Source organism: Tympanuchus pallidicinctus, unplaced genomic scaffold, assembly GCF_026119805.1.
Source record: "Tympanuchus pallidicinctus isolate F22 unplaced genomic scaffold, pur_lepc_1.0 scaffold16, whole genome shotgun sequence".
NCBI lineage: Eukaryota > Metazoa > Chordata > Aves > Galliformes > Phasianidae > Tympanuchus > Tympanuchus pallidicinctus.
This window is the reverse complement of record NW_026294679.1, coordinates 10,870,373-10,895,938: the sequence shown is the minus strand read 5'-3', so window position 1 is coordinate 10,895,938 and position 25,566 is coordinate 10,870,373. Positions and strand designations below refer to the sequence as shown.

Here is a 25,566-nt window from a genome sequence, read left to right as displayed (position 1 = left end):
TATTGTTTGTTCCATCACTGGTCCAGCCACAGAGATTTCAAGATTGATGCTTATTTCAGTGTGTGCAACCTTAAAGCAGTCATAGCTCTGGTTATTATAGGATAAAATGTGTGCCTTTGAGTTTAAAGAGGCAAAGGAGAAGGTGGTGGACAGGAGGAAGCTTATAGATTTTCCAGTGCAGAAGATGAAAACTACTTTGACTTCTTTGTTCTGAGCAAAATGGAATGAAGATGTTTCCTAACAAACTCTCCTGGCCTTTGCACTCCTTGCTAGAACCAACATTGTGTGCACTGAAGAGTTAATGCTGCTTCATTCTGTTTCCAAAGCAACTCTGCCCACCCAGAATTGGAGGCAATGTGCTCGGTTACAAATCTACGTCACTGATGTAAAGTCTCCCTCATAAATCACAGTACTAGGATAAATGATTATCTTTCAGCAGTTTTTCAAGTTATCGAGCATTACAGATTAGTGGTCTTTCTCCCTCTTCTTTTTTGTCTGTCTGTCTGTCTTCCCTCCTCTCATCCCTTCCAAAAAATCTTTTGAAATGTAGAGAAAAACTGTAAGGAAAAACCTTAGGAAACCAGCTTTAGTGTGGTTGCTGTGGGAACAGCTTGTTTTCATTCTTCCTACCTCTGCTAAATATATTTACCATGCATGGTTAAACAGGTGGTTTGCCCTAGTCTGGAGCGGGCTCTACCTTGTTGGCCAGCAAAGCATCCCAAGCATTGATTCAGAATCTGAAAAATGCTTGGAAAAGATGTCAATGGATTTGAGCATCAGGATTTGTCAAATTCATTATCAGGCTTACTATGCACCACCCACCCCCTACAGATTCACAAAGTTGTGTGCTGCAGAAAATGCACTTAGGTTGTAATCTCCTCCAAATGTATCTGGGTAAATATTGTTCACCCATAAGTGGCCTGAAGAGTAAGCATCACATTTTTACTGAGCTCACGAGGATAACCATCAATAATGAATCACAGAGCAGTTTGAGAAGTAGTGGTACCCCAGTAGAGAATATCTAGATCCCTTGTGTTTCACCTCAAAGAACACAGTGCTGCCCAGTTGCTCGTGAGGCAGTGATCTCTTGTGAGCCTCAAAAATATCTCTTTGAGGCAATAAATAGTAAATAAAGGGATACCGAAAGCATCAGATGTGCACACAGTGAACTGTACAGAACTTTTCCACGCAAGATGTTTTCTCATTAGATGTCAGCTTCCAGATACTGATAGGACCTTGTGTGCCTCGCAGCTCCTGTCGATTCTTGATGGGTTGCTAGCAGTGTCTGCTCATTAGCGCTTAGAGGATTAGCAGTTACTTGGAGGAGGGGGAGAGCTTTCTATACATTCATTCCTAATTGATTTACTAGTGAGAAGGATAATTACCTCTCAGCTACCCTGCAGAACAACAGTGGGAATTACCTGTCAGATTTCTTTGAAGCCCCAAAATGCTTCTCTTCAGCCGTTAAATAGGAATTATGCATTCAGCCAAATGCCAGTTATATAAACATCATTTACCTGAATTGTGGCATAACCCTGGGCTCAATTAAAGCATGAGGAAAGAGGATTTAAACACTAGCTTTTTTTCTTTTTCTTCTTTTAAAATAAAAGGTTTTTTTTTTTAGTTTTTTGTTGTTGTTTTGTTTTGTTTTTGGTGGGAACATGGTAATTATTTTTGGCAGCTCCTGCTGTATTTCACTGCTTTGTGCTGCCAAATGATGGTGGAACACTGATTTCTCAGTACTAATATCACTATTATTGCAGTACTGGGGGATAGAATGGGTCCGGAGTTGAAAGACAGGGATGGAGCAGATGGATGAGGTGCAGTTACAGCCTGTGGGCTGAGAGCTGGTATCATTCCCCTTTTCATGGCTTCCAGAAAGTCACATCTGATGCTTGCCTTACCCATATGGGATTGCATAAAGTCCTCAGGATTTTATTTTGAATTATAATACTCCAAGCATTTATGTTTTTCCTACAAAGTAGTTTTCTTTTGGGAGAAAATACCGAACTTAAAGCAGGAATGATTTGGTGGAATTCTAGAACATGTTGCACAGTGAGATCAGACTTGATGACCTAATGGCTCCTCTGGCCTCAAAATATTTAATTCACTGTGAGTTTTATTCTGTCCCTCACAAAGATCATATCTGAGCACGTACTATGTAACACCGATGGCAAAAACAAGTCCTCAGCTTCATATTTGGCCTTTCTCTTCTAGATGAAAAGCTCTAGTTTTTTTTTAATTTCATATTTTTAGTCAAATTTATTCATTTCATGTTCATTTTGGAACTTTCTTCTAGATTGCTCTTGAGTATTTCTCCCATCTCACACTGGATAGCCTCAGGATGTTGTTGAATGTTACCTCTATCAGTACTTGGTGTCCTGTCATGTTTTGAAATATCCTTCCTGGCACAGAAGACAGAAAAATGCTGGAGCATCCTGAAAGCAGATGGTCCTCTCTGTCATGCCCTTTGTGAAACTTATTGGTCATGTTGTTTATCAGTGGGGGAAATCACAGTGGAAAGATCATGTGCTTGCGTCTGAAAAGGAAAGATGCAGTAGTTGGGGGAAAAGGTGAAGAAACGCTGACTGTAGTTATATCACAGTGATAAATTGAAATGGCCTTAGTTCTTGTTGGGCATTTCCTGGCTCTGCTGGCTTTTTGCACTTAGAGGCCAGGCTCAGTTTGTTAACATTCTTTGGTTTTACATGTTGCACTGGGAGATATCAAACCTCTCCGGGCTCAGAATTAATCAGGGCACAGAGCATCACAGCCAAGAGCTTTTACTGCATCCCTGTGTGGTGCTGGGCACTGGCAGCTCTGGATTCCAGCTCTCAGATGATGACTGGTTTGAATCTGGGATGGGAATGTCCATGCAAGTTATTTCTCAGAAACCACATGAAGATATTTGGAAAATGCACTTTTCCATTTTGTAATTTGAGGTTTAGCAGTTGTTATAATTAAATATAACAAAAGGCAGATGGCACCTGAAGTTATCCTGGAAAACTATTATAGAATGCTCCAATTGGAGGAGACCTTCAGAGATAGTCTATTCCAACTGCCCGCCTACTTCAGGGCTAACCAAAAGTTAAGCTGTTGATAACACTTCCCAGCTACAATTCCATTTGTCTCTCATGTATCATTGCTAGCAATCAGGGCCAGCCTGGTGATCTGACCTGACCCATCATTACAAATGGAACCACTCCGGAGCACTGACATAAGGAGACGGGCTGGGCTGCTGCCTATTGTGAATCTCTAAACACCGGCTTCACCAGAGCAGAAATGCTTCTTGCTCTGAGCCAGAACGACTTCCTCTCCTATAGATTGTACTGTTGATTTCCTTCTGAGAATGAAGGAGCTCGGAGTTTCAGAACTCTGCATCTGGCCAATGTGCACATTTGTGACCAAAAGTGCAAGGTTTGTACCTGCTCTTCTGGGAGATGCTTGCTTTGGTTATTTCTTCTTCTTGTTGGGGAATTGAAAAGGAATTTTCCATAGATGAAGAAAAATTACCTTGATTTCCAGGTGATTGTCAGACCTTGAAGTCCAGAAGACTGTGGTTTTCTTATGAGTTGCTGTTTTGAACCCTGGTGAGAAGTCAGGTTGTCTGTATTTGTGACACTTCCATACCCGTGAAGTTGCTCTAATTGGCAGAGAATATTCCAGGACACATCTTTCCCTGCAGTGCATCCACCATCCAGTTGTTTGCCTGAGAGACCGCATGAAAAAGCATCTGGCGTGCCCCAGCTGACATACACATTTTAACAAGCCCAGAAATTCTGCAGTGAACTTCAGAAAGGGGAAATGTTCACGTATGTTTGGCAATATACATTCCTTGTGATTTGAAGGTCAGGTGGCTGTGTGCCCTGAAAAGCCTGGGCTTGCAAAATGTGCAGCTTTGGCTTTTTTACCCCACAACCTCTTGTCTGTCTTTAAGGGATATGACAAAATGCTCCTTGCTGTTGGCTGGGCAGAGATCTCAATTCTCTGGTGACCTTTAATTTAATACTGTATTTTGGGCGTTGGTTACATTGAACTAGAGGCAGATTTTCACAGCAGTTTCCAAAGCTCTAATGGGGGAAAACACTCTCTAATAAGAGTATTTTCCCTGAATTTTAATTTCAATTTTTCTTCCTGTCCTTTTAAAATTATTTTTGAAAGTTTTCTGTTAGAAAAATGGATAATTTCCACAACTGAACCTTAGGTTCTTTAACTATATATGTACACTTCGAAATGGCACCTATTGGAGTTGAAATGCTCCAAGGCTCTCCTCCCCATCTTGGGTTCTTCTGTTGAGTAAGATCACTTTAATTTATGAACGTTTGCTTTCTTCTTGTGATTTTGAAATTAGTGCATCACAGGTGGACATAGACTCATTCCAAAAGGTGCAGGAGGAAGATGAGAACAGAATTGTCACATGTCAGCAGCTCTGCTCCTTTCAGGCACTAAGGTGCCATTTTGAATCCTGAGGAACTGTTGTTGATCTACAGATTTATTGTATTATTTTTTTTTTCATGAAATGTTCTGTAAAGTGAATATTATTGGTGAAGGCTTTTAGCTGAAAACCCAGTTTCCACTGAGAAAGTTTTATCTCTACCCTTGGGGCTCTTGTGGAGGTTGATAGGATGGAGTTAAAAAGCATTAAAAAAAAAAAAAGGAAAAAAAGGAAGAGAATGACAACTCTAACTGACAAAATCAAACCAAAATGTACTTGCCTGTATATAGCATTGCTGAGATGAGATGTGGATAAATGTAAAGTCCTGGTTGCATTTAAGATCTGTGATGACAGTTCTGATGTCTTAGAAATACCTTTCTTTGAATTTGCTTTGCAATTCCGTTGGACGCAGTCGCCTTTAGTTTTTCTCCTGTGCTCTTACCATCATCGTTATAGGCAATAGCTTGAACAATTAAAAGGTCTGTAGACTTTCTATCTGTGTAGAAAGTCAGCACAGAAATATCATTCAGCTACAGAAATGAGGATTCCCTAGTTCTTTCCTTATAGCAGAACTGAAGCACTTGGGATTTTATTTATAGCTAGACCTTCTAGCTAAGGGATTTGAACAGTAATTGCAAGCAGCATAAAGAAGGAATTAATTCACAGTGCTCAGCTAAAGAGCCTTGAGTAAATGGTTTTACAGGCCACCTTCCCAGTTGTCATGCAGTTGGAATGGAAGGACCAAATGACTGAAACTATAAAAGCCAAGGACGTGTGGCAGCTCTCATACCTATTAGTGCCTCTGGACTTGGCCCATCAGAATGAGAAATGCTTAGAGATATTTGGAGAGTTAGAAGCTCTAAAAGCTAAATCTAATTAGGTTGGTTTGTTTCTGTGCTGTTACTTGGGGGTGAAGTGAGGCAACTGTTTATGAGCTGGAAGAGAGCAATGCTGTGTTGCAGTTTAGGTTAATGAAGGAAGAAGTAAATTGTGACTGTTATATTGAAATCACAGAGGAATGTGCTTACCTGACTGGAAACTAGACAATGTTTTGGGAGTGATATTGCCTCGTGTGGGAGTTGAAGATCCTAAATGTGTGCGACTCACGTTGACCTCCTTTTTATTTATTCATTCTCACTTGGAGAGTAATTGAGAGCAAACCCCATGCTGGCCTCACACATCTGCTAAGGGAATTCCTAAGCTCTGTTGTCATGGGTCAGGCCAGACCCATGATCTGAAATCAGTTTGGTTTTGTCTTGAGTTTTCAGCCCATTTGGTCCCACAGGGAATTACTCAGCTTTTTTTTCCTACTCATCAAATGTGTGATAGGCTGATGAAACAGTGGTTCCAGCATGCACATGGTGCTTGCTAACCCATCTTGAGCTGAGTTGCCATCCTTTGCCACAACACCCATTAATCATTTGCTGTTGTTTTTTTGTGTTTTTCTCCCCTAAGATTGCATCCCCAGCTATCAGTGAGGGACTGAGCTCTGGAGCACTCTAAAGTCATGTGGCAAATGAAAGGGTTCTTGGTACCCCTTTCCCTTATTATTCTGACACTGTGATAAACGGTGCTGCTGCAAATTGGCACTCGCTTATAGGACATATTTATGATGCGTACAGGCTCTGAGTTAGATCCACGGGGCAAGAGTGATAGAACAGCTTTTCTACAGTCTTTTATTCCTAATCTTTTCCTCAGTCCAGTGAAATACAGTTACTAAATAGCTCTTGGCTTTGCAGCTGCCGTTAATAGGGCTATGTACCTGAGCTGCAAACTGAGTTGTAGTTATATTTTTCTGCACCCTTCTCCAGACCCATTGAGCAGTATAGGGTGTTCTTCTCAGCACTTCTAAACATGTGGTACCTAGCCATGAGCCTTTGTGGTAAGAAGTTGCCCACTGTTGGGCAGGAAATGTTGTAGGTCTGAAATACAACATCTGGATCAGCTGAGCTCAGTCTTCTCTGATTTTACCAGTGGGCTGCACAAATGTGACTGATCTCATTAACATTGCAGTACATTCTGTCTGGTAAATATACTTCAGGGGCAGTTGCCATCAGTTGCCAGTTACGACGATTTAAATAGAGAATGAAGTAGCATTATTTCCCTTTACTTATTGATGAAGCAAAGATGACTTCCTCAAGGTCACACACAATTTCTGTGGCAGTCAGAGGATGTGTGACATGATGTACTTTATCTACGAGGTTCAGTCTTGTGAGCTCTTGTGCATGGGCTTTTCTCTACTTGTCTGATTAATTCAGCTTGAATTTGTCACCTAGGAAAAGAGAAAATTTCTGTAAATGTTTGCAGAACCATGACCTGAAACTGTAAAAGAACTCATTTGAGTTACGGATGCTGTAATACTTGGAGAAGAGGACTTGAAATGTTTTTCCTTTTAAAAGGATTTTTACTGCCTCTTTTGAATTCAGAGAAGTCTCATTTTCTTTGTATCTTTCTCTGACCTTTCCTAAGTAAGAAATGTAGTTTTCCTATGGTAGTAGACTTAATTTATTGCTGTTTTATATGTGGTTCAGAATTAAAATCTGCATACAAACAGAGAGTAGTTTCTTCTTTCTTGAGAGTGTAGGAGAATGAAAAATATTGATAAATAAAAGCAAAATTCAAGTGTTAGTAGAATACTCTTAAAATATAGAGTCACAGAATTGTAGGGATTGGAAAGGACCTCTGAAAATCATGTAGTCCAACTCTCTGCTAAAACAGTAGATTGCAGAGGAAAGTGTACGGGCGGGTCTTTTTCAGTAGCCCCAAATCTATATTGTTTTGTTGTTGTTTGCTTGTGCCTCCTTGTGAGCCCTGATAACTAAAGGATCCTTTGAGAGAGAGTGCCTTGTTCTGCTGCAGTCTGGACAGTGGGGCCTGGCGTGTTGGGTGCTCTGTTAGGACCTGGCCTGACCTGTAGGCTTCTGTACTTCAAGAAAGAAGAAACTGTTGTGTTTGCATGTGGATATTAATTTTACTTCCTCTGACCTAACATAAATCACAGAGATAAATGGAGTTCTTGTAGCAGCTGTTGTCTAGGATGCAGCCATTTGTCAGTATAGGTATCACAGAGGCCCAAGCTTATGAGAATTCTTGTTGAAAGTTTCCCTCTTTCTTAAACAGAGACAGTCTGATAGTTGTACTTGAAAAAGACTATTTTTCAGTATGTATGAACATGAAAATTGGGACTTTTTCGGTCATTTCTCTGAAAAACAGGTGCATTAAAATGTCAGCTGTTTCTAAAAATAAACAGTTGAGATAATTCACAAAATAGTTATATACAGCATCATTGAAATGGAGATGGAAGGGGGGAAGGGTTAGAAGAGAGATGTGTATGTGTCTGTTTATACATATCTTATCATACTACATTGATAGTTATTGTTCAGGTGCTGATGAAGAGGAAAAAATCATATATTATGTAACCCTGGAATTAGAGTTGCCTGTGTGTACCTTTATGTGTCTGTATTTCACAGCTTTGTGCTGAACCGTTACAATAACTTTTACTCACATTCTCTTTATAGGTTTCTGAACTCATTTAATATGCATTTGAGTAGTGCTGAGTTAGGTACTGAAAGCAAATGGAAACCTAATATAAGATTCAACTAATAGAGAATAAAATGAGGCCTGTCTAAGTTGGCTTTATGGAAAATATCTTGTTAAATAAATATCATTTTAGTCTTTACAGATGTTGCAAATCTAGCTGATAAGAGTAACTGCGTCAACATGAGATGTTTAAGTAAAATAAGAAAAAAATAGCCAGACACCTGCTGTATCTTTTATCTACCATGGATGGGAACTGTGATCTTGAAATCCCAGCTTAGCCGCTGTCTGGAGCTTTGGCTAGGGGGATACTTTTACATCATAGAAAAAGCTGACTAATTGAATGAAAGCAGGCACAGATTTTATGGAAAAGCATAACAGAACTCAAGTGCTTTGGACCTGACTTACTGTACATGCTTTCCTGAGTTTGCTTTATGCACAAGAACCAAATGAAGGAGTAGTGTTTCTTTGGCACAGTTTGTGAACAGTGAATGTAGCTATCTACAGTTTTAAACATACAATTTTCTTTCTCATTGTCCTCAGATGATGAATGAAAAGACCCTGGGAATGGTTGAGGAGGGTGTTACTGTACCTCATTGTCTACTGGTATTGCTGGTGAGTCAGGCTGTGAGGAAAGAAAACATGAGAATGGGAGAAAGCCAAACTAATGTGTTAGGAGAAGGGAGGGCCAGTTATCAGATAAGACTTAATTTGGCAGGATGGATTCTGGTGCAAATCTATGACAGGGCTGCCTTTTCTGGCTTCTTAGCAGTCAGAAGATCTCTTCTGCTGATTTCTGGCTACTTCACCTCATATTTCTAGAAGTCAGGCTCCTGCAGAGCCTTAGGGATGGTTGTAAAGATGGGGTAAAACTGAAAAGGTCACATCCACATTTAGATATGGACTTTCCAGAGTTGGCTGACAGTATTTAATAGAGGCAGTTTGTTCTAATTTACCCAGCAAGCGTTAAAGGACAGATCAGAAGTTATAATATCCACTAAAATAAAGCTGCGGTTTTGTCACTTAGCATGGCCATTACTTTTGTGAAGTGAAGCAGAGCAGACCTGTAGGAGTTTGAGGGTCCTGCCTTGGTTACAGGTACAAACTGGGACTGTCAGGATGCATCACCTTTTAGAGGTTGCCTATATCCAACCCTTCAGCAGGGCAAGCTGAACTGCAGATTCTGATATAGGGCTGGTTTCTGAGACTTCCATCCTTTCTCTACCCTCCCTGCCTCTCTATGAAACATTGCCATCTCCTTTACAGCTGCAGCTCCAATAATATATTAATTTATGAAGTATGAAAAATGAGGTAGTTTTGAATTAACGAGAAGGGGAATGGTGCTTCACAGACAGCAGGATAATCAATCAATAATAATGAGTCAGCATGCTGTCATTAAAAAAAAAAAAGAAGAAAAATAATACAATGGGTGGAGAGAAGCCCTTGGAAAAGGTGCATGTGAATCCTTGTGAGTTTTAATAATATTGTGACCTCAATCGTTAGGGATTAGATTTGGTTCACTGGGAGATAGTTATTTTTCTTTGAGATAAACAAACCAAACCAACCCATCCAAAACCATAACCTTAAAACTTGACAATCCATGGTAAAATATCTTTTTATTTCAGTTTTTCCAAAGTAAAGAATAAAAAAATTCAGTACTTCTCACTAAGCGAATTTTCGATGAGCCGATGAGCAGAGTCTGCAGGATCACAATATCCTGACTTTGAAGAGACCCATGAGGATTGTTGAATCCACCTCTTGACTCCACAGGGCTGCCCAAAATTCAAGCCGTAATTCTGAGAGCATTGTCCAAAAGCTTTTTAAGCTCTATGAGCTTGGTGTCACAACCTCTGCACTGGGACACCTGTTCTAGTGCCTGTTCACACCTTCTTGGTGAAGAACACTTTCCCCTCCCCAGTGTAATTCCATTCCGTTCCCTCAGGTCCTATCACTAGCCCTCTGCTCCCCTCATGAGGAGCTGTAGGTGACCGTGAAGCCTCCCCTTAATCTCCTCTAGGCTGAGTGAATTCAGTGACTTCAGGCACTCCTCATACATATTGCTCTTCAGACCCTTTGCTATCTTTGCAGCCTTCCCCTGGACACTCTCTAATCATTCATGTCCTTCTTATAATTGTGTGCCCTAAACTGCACTCAGTGAGAAAGCATCCATGCAGAGCAGAGTGGGACAATCCCTTCCCTTGATCAGCCAGCAGTGCTGGGGTTGATGCACCCTAGAGCACACCAGGTTGGCCCTTTTGGTCGCCGGAACACACTGCCATCTCAGATTCAGCTTGTTAATCAGGGCCCCAGATCCCTTTCTGTGATTTTGCACTCTAGCCACTTGTCACCCAGTCTGCAGACATATCCAGGGTTGTTCTGTCGTGGGTGCAGAATCCAACACTTGTTAAATTGCACATAGTAGGTGATTGCTCAGCTCTGTAAATTTTCAAGATCTCTCTGCAAAGCCTTTCCATCCTTGAGGGAGTCAAATCTCCTCCTAATTTAGTGTCTTCTGCAAACTTAGTATACATTCAAGTCCCGAATCAAGATCATTTATAGAAGAGAACTGACTATTTAATGGAGCCCAGGGGAACTCCACTAGTGATTGGCTGCCAGCATGATATAATACCATTTACAATGTTGTTTTGAGTCCAACCCATCAGTCAATTGTTTACTCATCCTATTGTGTACCTGTCAAGCTGTATGTTGGACTTTTCTATCTAGAAGTATACTCTGAAAAACAGCATTAAAATGTTAGCTAAAATTCAAAAAGATTGCATCTACTGGCTTCCCTTGTTCAACTAGATACCTAGTCTTGTCATAAAATGAGATTAAGTTTTTAAGTGGGACTTCCCAAGGAGAGTATCTTACTGTTACTTCTAGCCATGCACAGTACATAGCACTACGCTTTCACCTGGAGTGCTTGAGTTCACAGTGCTGTGGCCTCTGCAAGTTCAGCAACATATCCAGAGCTTTGGCTTTGCTGTATGTTACTCCCCTTCCACATCTGTGCTCCTCAGTTATCCACACTTCCTCTTACAGTGTAAAGGTAATAACTAACTTAAGCTCTGCTCTGCTCAGATCTATTATAAACCATGTTACTTCAAAAAGCAGTGAATCCTGGACTTTTTAGGAGCAGTTTTTCTTCATGGAGCTTAGCTGGACTAGATTTCAGAGAAACATTTCAGCACATCTTAGAATGTTTGAGATTTCTTTCTGCACTAGCCAGGGTTCATTGCCCTTGTTCCCTGCCCATCCTCAAATGCCCTGTGTCTTTGTACACAGACAGATGTTGGTGAACTTGGAGTAATGACAGAGATTTCCTACGTGGAGCACAGAGGCAGTAGGAGGAAAATCAGGCAATAGTTTTTCAGTAAGTCTGGGAAATCAACACTTTGTCAAGCCTCAAATTTCTGTCTGAGGATAGACAGGTGCTGCTTTGCAGTGGGTTCCATAACCTTTTAGTTCTCTCTTGTAACAAAAGCCAATTCTGCTTTTTCAAACAAAAAAAGCTCATCTGACATTTTTTGGCTCCTTTGGAGCCATACAGTGGCAGGCCAATGTGATCCTTAAAAGTGATTGCAATAAAGCAGCAAATCTTAAGTGTTGATGTCCAGGGATGCACCAGTAAAGTAGAGGTGATGAACACAGAGTTTGGATCCTGGGAATGGATGGAAAGACGGAGTCAGCTTGGCAATTTTCTGATTTTTGTCAATACATTTCTAAACTGAAGTATTAAGATTGTGCTGAAGATCAAACCTGTATTTCTTCTACCAGCTACCTCTCCTCTTTTGCTATTAATAACTAGCCTTGCAATGACCAGGGATTGTGTATGTGTGTGGAAAAGGATGTTGAGAGCAGCGTGTGTGATTTTCCCAAGACTGCAAGGTATCAGTTACTGTATTGGAATAAGACATAATGGCAGCAGTTTTAAGTCACTGAGGCAGCCCCTCACTTTCTCAGTGTGTAATTATAGGCAAAACTTTCACAATAAAAATGCTGGAACTGTATAATTGGGAGTTACTTTTGCAAATACAGTGAGAAATGTGAAAATCAGTGAGCTGACAGTTATGAATCCTGTTCCATTGTCCTGAGCCTTCCTAGATGTTAGGAACTGGTGGCTGAGCTAGCAGGTAAAGCTTGCAACCACAGGGAATGGGTTAGAGCTTAATGCTACTGTGCAGAGCAGTGCAATGCCATCATGTTTTGTAATTTTAAGCCTTAATTTTTGTTTACGTCAACTTCCTATCCAGAAAACAGACCTCTTCCTACCTCTTTGACTTGAACCAGTGAGGGAGAATTAGGAAGAGAAGTGCATGTAATAGATACTGCATATATTTAGTGCAGGGAATAGATACTAGCTAAGTAAACTGAGATAGATTATTAGCATCTGTATGTGAACATTTATAAATCTGACTGTTGTCTGTGTTCTCTGTGCATTCTGACTAAAATTTAAGTGTGTAAGCAGTAGAAAAGCAATGATGCACTTAAAATTGTATTCAAGTTTAATGGCCTCAAGGGAGATATATAACACAGTTTTTATTTTTCTAAAGAGTCATGAAACACTCTACTGTTCTCAAATGAAACAGAATGCTGTATATAGGCTGCAAAAGTTTACCTCATGAGGAACTATCCATGCACATCTCTTTGTTTTCTGTAACGGGGCAACCACTGTGAGTAAACTTATTCCCACATGTAAAATCTTCTTCCAAGTGAGGCCTATAATCAGAGGAGTGTTTTTATATAAATGGTATTCTCATTTCCAGCAGTTCTTGTGTACATAGCCTCTCTCTACTGATAACGTTATTTTCTGCAACTATTTCTGCTTACACAGTAAGTTACCATAATGGTGAAAATTACTTTGTAGTCCTGTGGAGAAAAGTACAACCATGCATTTACTCAAATAGCATATAATTATAACAGTGAATACTGCTTTTGCTTTTTCTCTGCATACAGTTTGGGATCAGAGCTGTTCGGTGCCACTAGAAAAAGCTGGTGACCACAAAGCAATGTGTTGGATATTGCAACAGTTTCCTATGCAGAACTGAGAAGAGCAAAAAGGCTTCATGCGTAGCTATGGTATGAAGAAAACCAAACTTGAGAGCAAAGCACACATAGATCAGCAGCTTTACATCTATCTTCTGATACAATTCTGCTTTTCCCAATGGCAGCACTGGTTGTTGCCTCAAGTCACTAGCCAGGTGACTTCTACTTCTTATCCAGGTCCAAATGTGGAAACAGTGGCCAAACTGGATCTATACAAACTTGGCTTTAAGTGGTGATGCTTATAATCATTTGGCTGTTCACGGAGAGGCACTGTGCTTGAACATGCTGTGATATGGAAATGCCTCTGGCAAAACAGCTGAATGGGAGCTCTCTGTGAATAGCATGTGGCACTAAGATAGCAACATAAAGGTGGGGTTATTGTGTCAGAGGTCTTTGCACTGATGAGCTGTGGGGAGCCCAAGGATGTGCAGCTATAACAAGAGAATAATGAGGTGAACTTACTTCAGTAAACTCTGCCTTGCTGTGGCAATGAAAAGGTTTTACAACCAAGCACATAGCTGTTGCCAATCAGTCACTCTTTACCAGGTCAAACACATGATTTTTGGATGGCTTCCAATCCCTACTGGCACCTGAAATTTAACAAGCAAATGCTTGCTGTGCCTTGTAATTAAAAGTGAAAAGTACATGTGTCCAGTGCCAAAATGCAAGAGAAAGCAGAGAGACATGTTGTTCTGGCCTGCTTAGCAGTAAAACAAACTTTAGATATTCTGCTTTATTGGTTTTAGTATGATGGCTTATCCTGCCCCTGTACATGCAAAATGCGTCCAGCCTACGACTGGTATTATGGGTGGATTAGGACAGCAGTCTGAGTGCCTGAGTTCTGTTCCCAGCTCTGACTGGGCCTAAGCCTTGGAGTCATGATGTATTTTCATTTTCACACCTGCCGAGGAGGATGGTAGAATGGTTTTCCTTCAGGGTTTCTTGCTCTGTATCCAATTTAGCCTTGATTTGCTCCTGATCCTCAGGGCATCCTTGTAAGGTGCATCTGTGCTCTTGCACAGCTGCTGGAGATGGTAATTAAATGAAGTTTTCTTTCCATAGGGATTGGGGTGTATGAATTTAGCATTCTGTTCAAGTGCTTTGTTTTGATTTGGCAATTTAAGGCAGGTATGGCTGCAATGCCAAGAGATTGTTTAGTTTTTGTACAAACCTGAACTAGTTGTAGTTGTAATCTGGGTGTAATTACATATAAAAACAACAGAGGTCAGAAATATTAACCAGGGTTATTCACTGTAAACAAACTTTGTAGGCTGTTGTGTCTCTGTTTTGGGAAGGTAAGGTGATGCTGGTCCTCATTTTGTGTCATGTTTTTACTAATGTTTTTCCTCAAAGTTAATCACATGTGCTCTGGGATGAAATAACTCCTGTGGATCTTCCGACAGGAGGATGATAGATGATTATTCTTTTACCACAAAAGTGCTCAATCTCAAACTTTCCCCAAAGTAGTTTTGGCATTTCTCTTTTTTAGTATTTGTGAGAAGGAAATGGAAGAACTGCTGAAATGTTTAAATGTACAGTCATCCTTGACTGAGCCAAACTGTATGTAGCATAAGCTAAGACTGTACATTCCTGTTTCACATGAAGTGTATGAAATACTACTATTACATTCAGACACTGTATTGGAACTGCTGAATCACAGCCTGAACCTCTGATTGATCACCTGAGGCGAGCAATGAGTCAGCCAGAGGAGCTCAGGTGAAGGCAATTCACCTGTGCTGCTGGAAGGGGTGAAGTGAGGCTCCAGATCTCCTTGACCCATTTAAGAGCTGAGTACCAGTGAGGAAGGATCTTTTCTGGAGATCTCTCCTATGGAGTTTTATAATGAGCACAGGATGAGGGTAAGCACTCTATCTGTTCTCTTTTTAAGAACTCTCGTTTATTTCATAATTATAACATCTGTATATTCATTGATTATACAGACACGTATGTTTATCTAGTCCTCATGAACTAGATTTAAATTCCCTTAAATTATTGTTCCAAGATCTGTCAAATCACAGATTAAGTTAGGTTGATCATAGTTATAATTCATAGTTTTGTTTCTGATGATAACAGGATTCTTTTTCAAGTTAACAGTGAATCTGATCCTGGTGCACTGTTTGAACAGCAGTTTTATGCTCACGTTGTTCCTGATTGACCAAATGCTATTGATACCTAGGCAGAATAATGTAGGAAAATTATACTGAAACTTGCTAACTCTTATTTCTGCAGATGGTTTGTCTAAATGTAGATACAGCAAAGATAGAACAGAAAAGTTGTATGTTACATTTCAGAAAGGGTTACTCATAAATATGAATCCAAGTTGTGCCCTCTTTGTGTTGCAGTATTGCAAGAAGGCCCTACTATTTTAAGTTAAAAAAAATGATACATATATTCATTGATTATTATTCTCTATGCCATTGTGCTCATCTTTCATGTTCCTTCTGCCTTCTGCAACAGGGAAAATATCCTACAAAGAAGGCATGGGACTTGCATGTAGCCAGACTGAAGAATTTGCTCTCATTTTTCTCTCAGTGTTGTTAAGATGGGGAACTCTACGATAGGGTCCCCCTAACTTAAACGACAGAGATCCTTGCCTTCTTCTCAAACCACCTTACTGGAGTCCACAACTGATGGACTGTGTATGAGATCTTTCTCAGGTGTTAGATGCACAAACAGCTACTGACATCTGGAAAGTTCAGTGATGAGCGGTGGAATTCTGGCTGAGTAGATACTGGTTTGTGATTACATAGAAATCCTGATGGAAAAGAAATTCTGGAGAGAGACTAGCATCAAATGCCTTTTGGTCTTAAGAGGGCTATTTGGTCATCTGGTCATGGTTCATGTAATGCAGATCCAGCATAGTCTCAGGAAACTCTATTTCATTGCTCATTTTCTATGGATGTCTGACTCATTTTTCATTATCCAATAATAAATACAGTAGTGAAAGTCACCTTTAACACTTAAAGATTGCTTGAATTTTATGGGATTGTATTGAAGTGAATGCCAAGGTATAAAAGCCTTATGGTTGAGGTACTTTTATAACACATGCTTCATAAACCCTTATAAAGTGAGTGCAGTGCACTTCATCCTTTAAGATTACAGTGTTATGGTTCTGAGAGATGGTAATCTGGTGCTATATTCGTTAATTAAATCTGTTATTAATGTTAAATTTCAGGTAATAAGAAGTGAAGCTACAAGAAGTTGAAAGGGGTTAGGTCCAGGCAATTTATCTCTCATGAAAGCTTGATGCATCTTTACTGCTTGACTGATGCCCACAGGTTGCCCTGAAAATTGAGGAAGTTTTTGAGCCATGTGAAGCAAGTAGGAGCTTGAAGTCCAAATCTAGCATGTAACACAAGGGGTTGCAAAGTCTCTTCTTCAGTCTCAATGATGGTAATGATGTGAAAGCTTATTGCCCCTCTCATGTCTGTCTTGTTTGGTGTCCTAGAGTACCATGGTCCCTCTTATCACAGATGTTGATGACTGAGAAATGGGTTGGGTGTAATAGAGCTGGCAACCTCTTCATCTGTGCACATGCTGTACTGCAAGCAGTACTGGCATATTGCACTAATATGGGAACTGTACTAGGGAAGCTTTCTTCTTTGCTTTGTTTGCATGTTGACTAAACAAGGCTTCTCTTGAGAGCAGATTTTTATCACTGTCATCTCCCACTTTTCCTGATATGCTGGTTTTAATTTTTGAAAGTAGGGGTTGGCTTTCTTTTCTTTTGTTAGTTACTACAGAGCAGTGAGCAGGAATCTTGCGTTCTGAACAACTTCTACAAAACTTTGTGTAAGATGGTGTATGCTTTCTAATACATTCCACAGTAATGTGAGTTGTTTTGTGATTATTTTTTTTTAAACGCTTATTTATGTGTGTCACATTTTCTGGTAAGAAGCAGGTATTGGTGTGTGTTTTTGTGCTAGAGGCATATAGCCTAATTTAATTGAAGTGAAGTTTTTCAATTGAATGATAACATGGCAAGGAAAGAAAGATGAGATTTTGTTTGCAGTGAGTTTCATTTGTTCTCCATGATATAGGCATAAAAGGGCATCATGTATGCTTTGTAGCTATGTTCTAAAGATAGTTGTGTATATATATATATATATATCTGTGGACATTTAGCATGCTGCACAAGTAAATTGAAGTAATAATATAGGAGGGAGGGAAAAAGGATAAGAGAGGAATGGGCTACCAAAACTTTTCATATGGTCAGACTTTAATGTCACTGAAGCATTTTAGACCAGTTTTCTCATTTAAAAATTTCCAAATTGTTCACACTGCATATGTGTGGTGAACTGATGTTCTGCAGGAATAAAATTATTTCTTTGCACCTATAAACATAATTTCAGATGTATTTATTTTTTGATTTCAGAAAGTGTAATGGACATTGTAAGTCCAAAAATACAGCAATTCTCCTTTTGAACTGACATTTCAGCATAAGCTATTGAAGCTTTGCAGCTTTTTAAACACAAAGCTAATATGGTTTAAATCAAAATAGGAGAGCAAAGATTAAAAAAAAGCTTCAAAACAATAAAGTTGTGTTTTCCTGTTGTTGCTGTAGATAAAGCCATGTCTACAGAAAATCCTCTGCCTGGCTTTGAAAAGATTCAGTGTACTTAGGAACAGAGGGTCTAAGCGTTTCTTCAAAACGATAAAAAGCTAAAACATTCAGTATAGAAATCACTATGAAGTTGTGAAATCTGAACAGGAAACCTGGAGTTCCTGCCACAAACAACACTGCAAAAACAGAACTACTTTCTGAGTCACAGAATTGGGCAAGGCAGTGCTCCAAGGCAAGTGGCTAATGCAGTGCTATGGACCTGGGATTCTTTTGTACCTATGGAGACTTGAGTGGTTTGTAGGTGGACTTTTTTTTTGGTCTGTTGTATTTATTTCTCTTCATAATAGCACTTTCAGTAGGGAAATGAGAATTTGACTAGGAGCTATGGAAAGAGCCACAAAAGCGCGCTGGAAGTGCAGAGGAAATTCAGGAGGCAGTACATAATGTTTTAATGATATCTACTTATTTCTGGGAACAAAAGTCATTTATTTTGAATCTGTCCTCTTTGTTCACTTACTGGAAGGCTTCCTGCTAATGTAACGCAGTGACACTATTGCTGCAGATATTTGCCTATAACGTAACGTGATGAAAGGTTGGGGGTGATGTGCTGAGCAGGACTTTAGAGTGAGGACAGAGCAATGAAAGGTGCTGGGAGAAGAACTGAGTGCCAAGCTATAGGGAAGTGTTAAGCATAGTTATGGTAGACAAATTTACATACAAGCTCAGGCTACTTGTAACTCCAAGCCAGTAGTCTGGGCTCATTGCAGCGTTGTACCCATCAGAAATGTAGTAGCTCATTAATAGTGTGGCTCAGTATTCCAGGTCACAGCTGTTTTGTGCCTGCTGAGGTTGGAGCAGAGGATGAAGAGTGTGACACCATCTGTGTGAAATCAGGCCTGAGGAAGATGTTTGTGTTAACCCAATGATGCAGCTGGAATTTTAATCAGAGTAGTGGGAACCTCTAGATACAAATCTTGCCTTAGTTTTTATTGTATCAGCTGCATTAATGGGCATTCCCATGTAGTGGATTTGTGATGTGGCCTCACTTCATGTCCACTTTGGAATTCATTCACATCTCCTTTGAGTCTTACATGGTCCCTGGTGAACATCAGTGGCTCTTAGCTAATTCTGTAATTTCAGAACCAAATATAGCATGGCAAATATTAAGTATGACCCTCTCCCTACCTTGTTCTTTCTGCCTGCAGCCCACGTTCATTTCCTGGGATAAATCCCCTTCATGGATTCAGAGCAGGATGTTTCTCCTGATTATGTGCTGAAAATCTTAGTGCAGTTTTTGTTGTTCAGGCAAGGTAGTTTACCTGAAGAATATAACTTTTTTGCACTTTCTCCACCAGTGCCTGTTGTTCTGGAGTTCATTCAGGATAGCTCTTTATGTTCTCTGAGCTCCTGCTTTAAACAGAGACATATCACATGCCAGGCAGCTCTCTCCTGTGGCTTTCATTTCCTATGGTGCTACCTGAAGTTCAGGCTGATTTTTTGGTCTGATTTGTTTTGTCTGGTGCTTGCCATTGCTCACTAAATTTTGGAGGCCAAGCTACAAGCTGCAGAGGAAGTCCTATGTAGTATAAACCTTCTCATCTCAAATATGTTTTCAAGGACTTCCCCTTCACCTGTCCTGCCTCCCCACCACCTCTCTGTTAAAACTGGAGAAGACAGCAACTGAAGATAGCGCTGATTTATATATTAGAATACATTTTATTATGTGTTTTTATGTATATATTCTATAATACGGCAGTTGAAATGTAGTTTCCTTTTTAATAAAGGCTGCAATTTAATACTATAGAAAATATTAGGTCTTAGAAACCTATAAATTACATTTGACAACTCTCTGGTACTCCTTTGCTCTTCCTTATGGCAATTATAAATGGCAACACAGGGTGCTGGCAGAAATGCTCATTCTGACCAGAGTTTGTTTATTGGCTCTTAATGAAAAGCAATTAATCTAAATCTCACATGAGGTAGATCCTTCTCCTTGTTTCCATAATGAGAAGTGACAGTTTTGGGCCTTTGACAAATATCTGCTGTTTCCCCTTCCAAAAGTTTTCCCATCACCTCCCAGTAACTTCCAGCAGAGAAGAGATAAGCAATAGTAACGTAAAGCGAAATCTTGTTTGCGGCAACTCTCTTGAACAAAACTCTGAACCTGTCCTTGCTTCGCAGCAGTGGCCTTTTATTTCTCACTTTGAACCTCCTGCTTTGTGTTTAATCAGCTTTTTCCTGGAAGAATGAGTGCTAACAGGGTTGTTGTGTGTGTTGTCATTCCATTTTCCATTTGAAAACATTGGAGGAGTATTTTTGCTGTGTTGATATAGAGCACTGACTGAGGGATGGTTTGTGACTAATGTGATGGCACTTGCAACAAGATCTGTTAATCTATTTTAGCTTTCCCTTTAATCTTCCAATAAGGTTGACTGTTAATTTTCCTAGCTGAGAGGTTTTATTGCGTGATCTTGCAACCACTATTATGCTTCCAGGGTTAACAAAATCAAACAGTTCATTCCATCTAGTGGAAAAATCGCTTTTTTCACCTCATCTGACCAATTTCTTGAAGTTCCCAACTGTGTGTTGAGGATCACCTGTGAAAGGGCAGGGTGGATGTTTTGCATCTTTACTACGTCAGGTCTGTGCAATTAAGAATTCTGTCCTCGAATAAGGAGCATAGGACAGCTAATAGTGACCTTTTAATCTTCGTTATTAGCTTTGTAACTTTGTGATATCAGGTAGAAAAAATCTTTATTCCCAAACTATCCTCTCTTTAAATGCAGTAACTCCCTGGAATAACTTCTTGTGCTGGCAGTCTTAGGGCCTTCCATTCTGCAGAAGCAATTTTCAGTTCTCTGGGAGCAGGTGGGGATTGCTTTGTGGGGCTTCTAGTTGCTAATATGAGAAGTGCCGAAGGATCTGTGAACTCAAGCTGGATTCATACAGGTGGCTTCATCTTAGGACAACTTCCAGCTCTAGATTAAAAGGCACTTTTCTTAATGGAAAGGATCAGAAACGATTTGCATTATATTCATTTCCTTGGTGACTTCATAGAGTTAATGAGCTATTTGTAGTTAAACCCTGAATTATTTATTTATTTATTTATTTTGCTTGATCAGGGTCCAACAGACCAAGGATTTTGATATCCCTTTTAGCTAACTTCTGTAATAATTGCTGTCAAAATTCATGTATCTAAAGTTCATGGTCTTGAAATTGGATGAGGAGAGTTTATTTGGACATGCAATCCAAGGCAGTTTTGTTACATTTTCATTTAGCTGATCATTTCACAGCTATCTAGAAATGGCTGCTCCTGAATCTGTTTTCCTGCTGAAAATCAGTCTCTATATTTGTTTCAGCTGGTGTATCAATAACCTGCTGTGTTTAGCATGGCTCTAATTTATTTCCCACTGTTTGCCTTTATTTTATGGTGTTGGCATTTGCTTTAATGGGATTTTATTTTCTCCAGATGTTAATAAGATGGTGTTAATGTATCCACAACATTTTTCTTGATAACATTTACATAGAGCATGGCATCTGATAATGTGGAATCAACTCATTTTAAAATATCGCTAATAATTTTCTAATTAAAATCAAAAGTGCAAAGGTGTTTTTTCCTTGTACAAATTGAGGTCATACGCTTTCCTGTACTTGGGGAAAATTGTGTTTTATGAGTGAAAATATGATTTCTCTTAATATATGGATTGGAAGTGTGATGTATAAGGTCATGAAGCAATGCTTGCACCCACACCTGTGGACTAATTTCAGGTGCCAGCAGATGATCCATATAGTCATTCTATTTCCAATGAAGTGATACTTTTGTCTGTAGCTCTGTGAACTACCAAGTAACGAGACTGAAACCTCAGGACTTCCATGTTTACTTTTGGGGAGAAATTTCCTCATTTCTGGAGGGAAGCAATAGACTAAAAAAGGGTCCAGAAAGAGCCAGATGTGGCTCTCCAAAGTTGCTCTGCCTAAGTAATATCATAATGGCATTTTCATTCTTAGACTTTCTGATTTTTTTGGACCAAAAAAAAAAGAAACTGCAATCTCACCAGTGGATGAATCACCAAACAGGATAGAAACCAAACATTTAGAAAACACAAGTTATTTGGGAAATCCTGTAGGCCCTTTACACTGTGGAACGACGTTCTGAATATGAGTAATAGGAATTAGAGCTGTCAAATGATGTTCAGCTTTACTTTCCCATTCACACATTATTCCTTCCATTTTCCTCTTTAGATCATGCTTCTCAGTGATCCAGACATTGAGAGCAGCATTCTCATCAGCTCTGATGAAGGAGCTACATACCAGAAGTACCGTCTGAACTTCTATATCCAAAGTCTGCTCTTTCACCCCAAGCAGGAGGAGTGGATCCTGGCCTACAGTCTGGATCAAAAGGTGAGCAATTGATTTCATGTTTCAGCGATACTTGAGCCAGGTGCTTAAAATAGTGTCTAGAACCACATGTTTCCAGAGAATGTGTAGAAATTATGATGTCCTTTGGTGCTCTCACCTTGCAGGTTTAGAAATGTTCAAAACTCACTCAAATGACAAAACCAGCTTGCTAAAAGGAATTGTGTGGCAATCATGATATGGTACGGAAACTTCAGTAGTGGTAATAGTCAGATTCTTCTCTTCTTTCATGTGTTTGACATGAGATATGGAGCTGTTCTAAAAACTGTTTGTTTGTAGCTCTTAGTGATAGCTGCGCTGTCTGTGAGCATTGAGCACCGAGTCAGCTCACAACAGCTGGCTGTTGTGTACAAAGCTTTCTGCTTGCGAACTGCAGTTCATTAATCTGGAAATCAGTGAGTAGCAACAGATGAAGGATTCTGCTGTGCCTCTTATTAAGTCACTTTACAGTGCTTTTGTTAGGGAGACAACTCTTATGTCTGCTTCTTTGACCTTAGTCTCCTCTGATATGGTGTTTATGAATCTTGAAAGATGCTGAGCAATGTGAGTGCAGTGTGACATGAAAGTGTGGCTCCACTTCTGGAACAGTAGTCCCTACTTCAGTGCAAAGCTACAGCATAGGCTAGATTATCAAGCTACAAATTTTAGAAGGCTTAAAGCCTGTCAAGTTTTTCTTTTCTGTTTTCAGTTTCTGTCATCTTTAGACTGTGGAAAGAAGTAAAAACATGCTGAGGAGACCATTTAAGTTTTTTGCATTAATCTGTCAAGTATGTGTGCATGTTTTGGGAGTGACCTTCACTTCTTACAGCTATCTGTCAGGCTTTTATATTAGACAATCTCACATCCTTGGTGTAGGGCAAAACTCCTGAATCTTTGTGTTTCCTGTTTGACAGTACTTCCTTTGAAAGGCTACTATAAATCTTTACCAAAGATTGAGGATACAATCACATAATGTACTGGTGCTGTACTTCCCCATGTAACCTTTCCCTCCCCTTGTAAACAGAATGCTGTGGCAGGCACCAGGTGGTTTTCTGCTGGGCTACTGATGATGCTTGAGTGACATTTGCAAGCACAGAGCTATTGCAAATAGACTCCTTTCATACTATCAAATGCTTACAGTAAGAAGGAGTTAGTCAAATGTCAAATAGTTTTCTGCATTTAGATGTTCAGTGTAAGCAGGATTTTGAAGGAAGCTAGAATGACCAGTCTATTTGTCTGATGTCATGGAATGATTTGATGCCATTTTTAAACTGGATGTAAAGATTTTAAATGGTACTGGTGTTTGTATAAAGACAGTGCTGAAAGAAACAGACAGCTGGTGAGGCATGCATAGATGTGAGAAGCCAGATATAATGTGCTGGATATGTGTTTGCAAAGAGATCCAGCTGTAGTGAATGTGAAGCATCTGCTCTTTGTTTTTAACACTGTACTTCTATTTCCAGTGCTCTGTGGTTTTGTTGTTTTGGTTGGTTTTTTTTTCCCCTCCATATTAGCCAGTGGAAAAATAAATCAAAATACGAAGCATGTGTGTTCAAATACATATGCTTTCCTGTAAGGTGTTAATTGCTGCACTAATGGCTCGAGAGAATTTTTGCTCCTGCTCCTTCAAAGTAATTCATATCTGGAGAGTGTAGTTCACCTCAGCTGTTCTCATGTGCTCAGAAGAGAGAGAAGAAAAATGAAGTGCAAATTAGAACATCCCGGGGGTTGCTTGTGTTTTATCCTGCGAACTGAACAAATTTCTCCACAGTGTAAAAGCACAAAGATGGTGTAGGGCTGTCAAAGTGAAATGAAGCTACGTGAAGTTCACACTTTGTATTCGTTTATGTTCACACAGAGTTGTAGGGGTTGGAAGGGATCTCTGGAAATCATCCAGTCTTACCTTTTATTAAAGCAGGTTCTTTACACAGGAAAGTGGTCAGATGGATTTTGAATATCTCCAAGGAAGGAGATTCTAAGACCTCTCCAAGCACTTTGTTCCAGTGCTCTATCACCCTCAAAGTAAAAAAGTTCTTCCTGTTGCTTGTATGGAACTCCCTATGATGTGGCTTGTGCCTATTGCCTCTTATCTTCTCATTAGGCACCACTGAAAAGAGCCTGGTGCCGCCCTCTTGGCTCCTGCCCATTAGGTATTTATAAGCATTGGTAAGATCCCCCTTTAGTCTTCTCCAGATGGAACAGTCCTACATATCTCAACATTTTGTCATAAGGGATGCTCCAAGCCCCTTGTCATCTTCATGACCCTCTGCTCGACTACCTCTGGAATTGCCAGTCTTTCTTGAACTGAAGAGTGCAGACCTGGACACAGTACTCAAGATATGGCCTCTCCAGGGCAGAGTAGAGGGTGAGAATAACATCCCTTGACCTGCTGGGCACACATGATGCTAATCCAGTCGTGATACTTTTCCTCAGTATTCAGGAAGATGCATCAAGTGAGGCAGCATGAAGTTGCCCGACTGAATTGTTACCTGGCTGGCCACAGACTAGATTGTGCTTGGTTTCTTACTTTGTGAACCCAGGTGGTGTGAATACAACTGCTCTTAAGCATACCTCTTACTTCCAGGGGCAGCCCTTTGCTGAGAAAACCATAGGTACCTTTTGAGTTAAATACATGCAGAGAATTAAAAAAAAAAAAAAAAAAAAGAAGTTTATGATTAGTCTAGAACCTGCAGCTAATGCTCATCCACCGAGTGTGATCAGGAAGATGCCAGTGAAAGTCACTGGACTGCTTTAAGATCAGTGTTGTAGGCACTCCTACAAAATCCTCCCTCCTCTAAGCTTTAGAAGTGTGCTTGACCTTTAAAATGTATTTATAATGATTGCTTTTGTGGCAGAGTTAAAACACACCAAATAAATCTGAAAACTCACCAAATACAATTTGACTCCCAGCATTAGGAATCGCTAAGGAAGGAACTAATCCATCCTCTCTCGAATGTGTAAACAAGTTTGCAAATTTCATTTCACTTCTCAGCCTAGGGATAACTTTCAAATTAATATTAGCTTTATTTTCTTTCAATCTGAAGTAATATGTTGTTGTAAGGAAGCTTTGGTAAACTTAGAAATTCAAAAGAATGAATCTGAAAATACATTTCCCTGAGTAACTTGTTCTCTATAACATAATGAAAAATCTACAGCTGGTGCCCTACAATCTGTTGGATCACTGTTTAGATTAGATTTTAAAATTATTTTGTGTGTTAAAATAGGAAACAGTGCTTTTGTGTGAAGTAAAATTGCTCAATATTTTGGACTTTCCCACTAGAATATTTTCCTGATGTTTTCTCGCTGACAGCTCTGTCAAAACTTTTGATATCAGTTCTTTGTCCTAAGCAGACCTCCCTAGTTTTAGCTAACCTTTGCATATTTGACAACAATATTAGACTATTTCTCTAGTTGATAAAACCCAACCAACCAAATAAAACCCAACACATTTTGAGTTCATTTCTCTAACAGATGTGCTGTCCCTTCCAAATTGATGTTTTCTGCCAGTTTTGAAAGTGTATTCACTAGTCTAAAATACTAATACTAATATAATATAATACTAATGAATATGTGTGATAATACAGAACTT

General features: G+C 39.7%; 1 protein-coding gene across 3 annotated transcripts in view; it reads left to right on the top strand.

The window, feature by feature from the left end:
* SORCS3 (sortilin related VPS10 domain containing receptor 3) overlaps positions 1-25,566 on the top strand; it is a 267,602-nt gene that overhangs the window by 118,252 nt on the left and 123,784 nt on the right. For 2 of the 3 annotated variants that reach the window (XM_052677148.1, XM_052677149.1), the window contains exon 4: positions 21,825-21,983. In XM_052677148.1, coding sequence (XP_052533108.1) covers positions 21,825-21,983 — 159 coding nt within the window. Of the gene's footprint in view, positions 1-14,828; positions 14,878-21,824; positions 21,984-25,566 lie in introns of those variants that run through there. The other variant, XM_052677150.1, reaches the window with a different exon arrangement.